Source organism: Neoarius graeffei, chromosome 20 (genome assembly GCF_027579695.1).
Source record: "Neoarius graeffei isolate fNeoGra1 chromosome 20, fNeoGra1.pri, whole genome shotgun sequence".
Taxonomy (NCBI): Eukaryota; Metazoa; Chordata; class Actinopteri; order Siluriformes; family Ariidae; genus Neoarius; species Neoarius graeffei.
This window is the reverse complement of record NC_083588.1, coordinates 67,697,969-67,705,696: the sequence shown is the minus strand read 5'-3', so window position 1 is coordinate 67,705,696 and position 7,728 is coordinate 67,697,969. Positions and strand designations below refer to the sequence as shown.

Genomic DNA, 7,728 nt, shown 5'->3' with positions numbered 1-7,728 from the left:
TTTAGAGCTAGGCTATGACAAGAAAAATAATAAAAATTAAAGCAATAAATGAATAAATATTTGAAATAAGTCCAGTTAACAAAAGAATATTAATAAACTGAACAGAATAAAAATGCTAAATATTGTGAAAGTGTTTTGTGGAATTCTGTAAAGTCAGGTGGCAGATACAGAAGCAGCTGGAGGTCCACAGAAGATTTGTAATGAAAGCTTTCAGACATGAAGCAGAACACAGACAGAGAGCAGGGTAAAGCCAGGCCACGTACAGGTAACATAAAGTGGACAAAAAGCAACAACCAGGAAACCAGAAACAAGATCCAAACCAGAGACCTGACGAACTGTAAGACTTGTTAATGACTGGTATAAAACTTTACGCTGCGTGATGGGGGGGATGAGAGTCTTTACTTCAGGTCCTCACTTCAGCTCTTCAGGATCTGGATGTGTGTGAACCAAGCTGGAGTCCATGGCGGCCATTTTTATGGGCTGTGTGACATTATAGCAGTTAGAGTTCAGCAATGACAAGACACGGAGATACCATCTCTTAGTCTTTTCGTATGAATGTATTTCTGTGTTTCTCCTTTTATAAATTCAATTTTTTTTCAAATTTGCTCATTAATAGATGATAGATAGATAGATAGATAGATAGATAGATAGATAGATAGATAGATAGATAGATAGATAGATAGATAGATAGATAGATAGATAGATAGATAGATCACTTTATTCGTCCCAGAGGGAAAGTCACACATTTCAGCAGTACAGAGATTTAGAACATAAAATGAGTTCAACATTATAACTGAAATAAATAAATAAATCCGATTGCAGTGTGAGTGTGTGACGTGGTAGTGCAGGGGAGTGTAAACACTGTACATATTAAAGTATTTATTGAGTCTTTAGTTTTTAGTATTTTCTGTATTTGTCTTTAATATAGTTTGTTGCTGTCCTGCTGCATGCTGAAGGTTTCTAAAACATCAGACAGGATTTTAAAAACAGAGCTGGATTTAAATCACAGGACGACAGATTGGAGACTGAGCTTACATCCTTCAGTTAATCCTCAGGTTTGGTGTTTCATCTGTTTCAGAAATGAGGATGAATTCAGCTGCTGTGAGGGTCACAAGCTCTCACTCAGCCTCTGTGGAGAAAACAGTGTGTGTGTGTGTGTGTGTGTGTGTGTGTGTGTGTGAGAGAGAGAGAGATCAGTGTGTATGCACTCAATCTATCATAATAAAATAATAAAATTATATTCCTGTTAGGGGTTGGAGGGCGGAGCAGAAGAGGACGAGAGAAGGGGATTAGTGTGTTACAGATTTAAACACAGAGTAAACACACACACACACACACACACACACACACACACACACACACACACACACACACACACACAGAGGGAGAGAGAGAGAAGTGAAGGAAATGAAAAACAGGAATGAAGGTGTAAAGATCAGAATCTGAGTAAAGAATCTACAGTGTTTTCATCTTCCTGAGTAAGAAGTCTGAATGAAATGAAACAACATCTCAGCAATGATAATCAGAAACTGACAGAAAACCAGTTAAGTTCAAGAAGAATGTAGTTCAGGAACACTGCACTCGTCTGAGATCGGATTTGATTGGACATTTTTCTGACTGCATGCGATGATGATCTGAATTCTGATTGCAGAATCGATAGATATTTATTTAGGAGCAAAGAAAAGTCCCTGCGTCATTGTGAGGAGGATCAGATCAGATCAGGGGTGAGTTTCCCAAAAGCATCGTAGCACAAAGATCATCCTTAAATGGTAGAGCAAGCATCACAATGAACACTCTCTCTCTCTTAGTTAAGATGCTCTTAGCGTTAAGAGGCTTATGGGAAACCCACCCCAGATCAGTGTCAGTTACTGACCTGAATTCTGACTGTATTAAAAGTGTATTCATGAGGTCAGAGAGCCCTCTAGTGGTGAGTAATGTAATATGATGTAACGTCTTTATTCACTAGATAAAATATAAATGACAGAAATGCCTTAATGTAAAACCTAATATAAAAACCTACATCAACTTATACTTAAAAATTAATCCATTAACAAAACTATTCCTAAAACGCTCTGTGCTTATTCTAAACATAACGCTGGATCTTGGGTGCGCAGAAGATTCCTTGACCTTAGGCAACAAGCTGAATAGTGGATGATCTGTGACATTAAACTTATTAAACAATCGGTGGTCACATTTTTCAAGAAGACTAAAAATATTAAAATGAGTTGAAGTATAATGTCGTTTAAAACATCTAGTTAAAAATTGTTGTATAATAGTAAGGTCAGACTGACTAGCAGCAATGACCGGTAAACCGTAAAGTAATTTAGAAAGAAGGAGAGGAGAGGGTTAGGGTTAGGGCATGTTGTTTAAACAGGTTTGTTTTTCCTCCTTCCCCGATCAGCCATGCGATTGGTCAGCCTGCAGCATCACGTACGGAGGGAGGCGGAACCTGAGTCTGAGCACGCCCCAGGCCCGCCTCCTCCCTCTCACCACTCCCACGACTTCAATGAAATTAAAAACAAGTTCTTCAATGAGCTTGGACACCTTCCCAGTGAGTGACAATCACAGCTGAAATAAAACTCTCTAAACAGTCACTCATCACAAAAACATCACATCACGCACTCCATCTGACCTTTTAATCATCAATTCATCAGTAATATAAAGTGATGGGAAATAAATTTCTCTTTTCTATTTAATGTCATTATGACCATCTCTCACAGACCACAAGATTAAACGTGAGTGTCTTCATTTTCATTTTTCACTTCATTTAATTTAATTTAATTTAATTTAATTTAATTTCTCTCTGCTTATTAACCTCTCTCTCTCTCTCTCTCTCTCTCTGTCTCCCCCCAGTGCCCATGTGGGCGACCGGTGCCATCGTGGTGGTGGTCCTCGCCCTTGTCGCCTGCTTGGCTTTCTGTTTGTATAAAAAGTGTTTTGGAGGAAAGAAAAAAACAAAGAAAGTGAGAGAGAGAAAGGGCGTGCGAAGGATGATGAAAAAGGAGAAAGATGGAGAGGCGGAAAAGGCAAGAACACAAACTATACTTTTTAGGACAGATTTCATGTGTACATTTTTCCAGAAGAGTGTGTATCATTCACTTGTAAATGGTTTAAAAGTGATTCTGTTTGATGAAAAAAAAACTTCTCACTGTAAACCTCTTAGGAAGAGGACAAACAGGAAGAGGAAAAAGAGCAGGAATTCTTTGGAAAACTGGAATACTCACTGGACTACAACTTCACTGACAATCAGGTGTGTGTGTGTGTGTGTGTGTGTGTGTGTGATAACTGAATAAAGGCCACCACAGTTACAGCTTTTAAAGTGCTGACACTGGAGACTCCTTCCATAAATCCCATGCCCTTGTGATGAGGCATTACTATAGAAGAAGAAGAACTTTATCCATCACATATACACTTGTGAAATTCCTCTCTGCATTAACCCATCTGAAGCAGTGAACACACACAAGTGAGCAATGAGCACACACACACATACCCAGAGCAGTGGGCAGCTATGGTACAGCGCCTGGGGAGCAGTTGGGGGTTAGGGGCCTCGCTCAAGGGCACATCAGCCCAACCTCAGCCTGAGGCTGCCCCATGTTAACCTAACCTGCATGTCTTTGGACTGTGGGGGAAACCGGAGCACCCGGAGGAAACTCACACAGACACAGGTTAGAGCCCAGAACTCAGCAGCGTCGCGAGATAAATAAACTCATTAATGCAGAGAGCATTAACATCTAAACAAACCTTTATTAATGCTTGTGTTAACTTTAACATTACCACTGACGTTCATGCTGAATTAATGAATTAATGTAAAAGTCACATGCAGTAAATGACTTTAGTTTACAGAATCATCAGAAGAAGTGAAACAGGGCGACTTTACGGCGTCTCTGAGCCTCGTGTTGGACTGAAGCATTTTATCAGGATGGATGTAGTTTCCTTATCCACAGTCTTAAATAATTTAACATTTTCCTCCATTCCTCTATGAGAGTCTGTGTTCTTTTTATTCTCATCCACTTCATGCTTCTGTTACTGAATCAAATACATTTTGTAAAAATTATTTAAAAAATAAGAATTCACAGCCATCTGAATTTTTTCTGCAGTGCTAAAGAGTCATTTTTTGATGCTGTCTTGTTCAGCTCATCGTTGGAGTCCTTCAGGCCCAAGACCTTCCTGCAATGGACATCGGCGGCACCTCGGATCCCTATGTTAAAGTCTACATGCTTCCTGACAAGAAGAAGAAATATGAGACCAAAGTTCAGAGGAAGAATCTCTGTCCTGTTTTTAATGAAACGTTTATTTTTAAGGTGCGTCTGAGCATCAGGTCTCTTAGACTGTTCCTTTTCTTCTCCTGTGACTTTTACTCCAAAATAATGATCAAATACAGTGTAACTGTTATTTAGGTTTTTTAAATGTTAATGCGGATTCATTAATAAGCATTCTCCTTTGTGTTCTCCTCTTATCCTCAGACCCCCTTTAATGATTTGGCCGGACAGACGTTAGTGCTCCAGGTGTTTGACTTTGATCGTTTTGGGAAACACGATGTGATTGGAGAGATTAAAATTCCCATGAACAGCGTGGATCTGGGACAACCAATCCACGAGTGGAAAGATCTGGTGGGAGGTGAGAAAGAAGAGGTAAATATCTATATACATGGTTTTAATCTTCCTGCAAACACACAGTGTGTTATTATCTGAAACCCTCAGATTAAATCTTCCAACTGGACACAAGAGTGAATGAGCAGAAAAGTGCAGGTTGAACACAAAGGAATAAAGTTGGTTTATGCAAAGAAAACCTTTTAAAAAAAGAAAATGTCTAATGATCTAATTGTGTTAACTTACATACACAGTGTTAGCTGCCAGTGTTAGGTAGTGAAGCAGATATTGTGAGTAAAGTGTTGATGAGGCAGATAACATGAACTCAAGGTTAGAGATTGTTAGAGAAAGTAAAATTGTGTGATCTGACAAAAGTTCTGCTTTTGACTTTAATTTTAAAGCACAGATTTATTTCCATTCAGCCTTTCAGGCTTCATGTCGTCCACTGATGGAGCTGCTGCTTCACGTTGTATCGTTTTCATGCCAATGCCAAAAGAGAAATGAAGAAGAGAAATGGTGTAATCAAGATCAATCAACTGCAGTCAACATGAGGGTTACAGTTTATAACTGTGTGTGTGTGTGTGTGTGTGTGTGTGTGTGTGTGTGTGTGTGTGTGTGTTCCTCAGCAGGAGAAACTGGGTGATATCTGTATTTCTCTGCGGTACGTGCCTACATCTGGGAAACTCACTGTGTGTGTGATGGAGGCCAAGAACCTGAAGAAGATGGATGTCGGTGGTTTATCAGGTCAGGGCTGAGAAGACCATCGATTTGCTTTTCTTTAGGAAACTGATTCAGTCCATCAGATAATTATAAATACTGTGGATATGATGAGTTTTATTTTCTTCTCAGACCCGTTTGTGAAGGTGGTTCTTCAACACAATGGTAAACGTCTGAAGAAGAAGAAGACTACGGTGAAACAGAACACACTGAACCCGTACTTTAATGAGAGCTTCAGCTTCGAGATTCCCTTCGCTCAGATCCAGGTAACCTCACAGAGAATCACTTGCAAGCGACCCGTCACTTCCTGCGGCTGTCACAGTGATGATGATAATGATGATGGAGAAATAGAAACAATATTAAAGTATATTTTAAATAAGTGACTCTGACCAATAAACATTGGTTGAGGTTTTCTACCAAACGCTGGGTTCTTCCCGGAACAGGTGTGTTAGTACTGAAATCATGTGACACTTTAATTACACACAGCTCAACTCATCTCATCTCATTATCTGTAGCTGCTTTATCCTGTTCTACAGGGTCGCAGGCAAGCTGGATCCTATCCCAGCTGACTGCGGGCGAAAGGCGGGGTTCACCCTGGACAAGTCGCCAGGTCATCACAGGGCTGACACATAGACACAGACAACCATTCACACTCACATTCACACCTACGCTCAATTTAGAGTCACCAGTTAACCTAACCTGCATGTCTTTGGACTGTGGGTGAAACCGGAGCACCCGGAGGAAACCCACGCGGACACGGGGAGAACATGCAAACTCCACACAGAAAGGCCCTCGCTGGCCACGGGGCTCGAAACCGGACCTTCTTGCTGTGAGGCGACAGCGCTAACCACTACACCACCGTGCCGCCCAGCTCAACTCCTTTCTACTTATTACATATCTCCTGATGGGAATTTAGGGCTTTCACACAACATTCCATGATTTTTATTTGTAAATAGCTTTACAAACTGTATTGAGTATATCTCAATGAAGTCATACCCTGTGCAATCAATATGTAAAGCTACATAAGGCCATGATCACTCTTTAGAGTCTAGATAAAATGTGAAGTTCAAGGGGATGAAAACTTATGCACAAAACTGTGTGTGTGTGTGTGTGTGTGTGTGTGTGTGTGTGTGTGTGTGTGTGTGTGTGTATGGGGTGTTCCTGCAGAAAGTGCAGGTTCTGATCACGGTGTATGATTACGATAAACTGGGCAGTAATGATGCCATCGGAAAGTGCTGGATTGGATACGGGGCCAGCGGAGTCGGACTGCGGCAGTGGTCAGACATGCTCGCCAACCCAAGACGCCCCATCGCCCAGTGGCACACACTGCTGCCCGAGGAGGAAGTGGATGCTGCACTGAAGGCACCAATCCGCTAATTTTACACACACACACACACACACACACACACACACACACACACACACACACGGCTGAAGTAATTTACACACTTTGTACCTGCATCTAGTCATTAAATGTTTTATTTTGTTTGAATGTTTCATTCCCCTGTACAGTGAAACTCCACCCCCAATCTTTTTATAATGTATTTAGAGCAATGTGTGTGTGTAAGTGTTGTATGCAAGTGTCATATTTGTGTTATTTTCTGTTTATTTCCTGTTAATTTGGTTATTATTCAGTTTTACATTGAGATTAAAGGGCTCCTGACAGCAAAAAATATGTTAAATTGTTAATGTCAGCCATATTGAGTTGAATTAAATGACATATTTACTTCACACATCGCGCGACAGAATAGTAACAAACATTGTTTTGAATGGCCGGCCACGCGGATAAATCAATATCATAGCGAGCCAACCCACGGCCAAGGAAGAAGGCGGATATGACGTCACATGCAGAACCACTGACAGACATTTTCTCAACTTCTCGTTGTTCACCAGTGCTTTGCAAGTGAATATTTTTGCGTCCGAGTCGTTTATTTTGGTGAATATGCCTGCTCATTGTGTGGCTGGATTTTGCTCAAACACCAGGGAAGCCGGGTCTAGTCTGTTTACCTTTCCCAAGAATCCCATCAGACACGAAGAGTGGGCAAAACAAAGTGCGCCGGACACGGGACATGTGGACTCCCAATGACAGGTGGGCCTCTGACAGACATGTGACACTTGTTTGATTAGTTGTTGATTGATGATTTTTCAGTGTAGATCTCCATCTTGTAATGAGATATTTACTAATAAATAATAGCAATAGGTGAATTTGTTCATGATTCAAAGTTCTGCCACAGTTCCGCTGCAATACCGTGTTGGCTGGGCCTTATAGGCCTAACATGCAATTGAGTTTCATCAGTTCATAGAAGTTTTTATTCTTATCAAATAAAAATGTGAGAAAATGGCCCAAATCTAAAAGACCATGAACTTTCAAGAGAGCATAATTTTTTTTAAAGGAAATCAGTGCGGTAATATTGTCCGCATG

At 40.6% G+C, this 7,728-nt stretch overlaps 1 protein-coding gene across 1 annotated transcript; it reads left to right on the top strand.

Moving 5' to 3' along the window:
• Positions 1 to 2,403: 2,403 nt before the first annotated feature.
• On the top strand, positions 2,404 to 6,698 carry syt5a (synaptotagmin Va). The gene is made up of 9 exons (XM_060902708.1): positions 2,404 to 2,551; positions 2,721 to 2,735; positions 2,854 to 3,026; positions 3,164 to 3,250; positions 4,134 to 4,301; positions 4,464 to 4,631; positions 5,216 to 5,333; positions 5,439 to 5,572; positions 6,474 to 6,698. The coding sequence occupies exons 1-9, from the start codon at positions 2,404 to 2,406 to the stop codon at positions 6,681 to 6,683; spliced, it is 1,221 nt and encodes a 406-aa protein (XP_060758691.1). The 3' UTR covers positions 6,684 to 6,698.
• Positions 6,699 to 7,728: the final 1,030 nt, after the last annotated feature.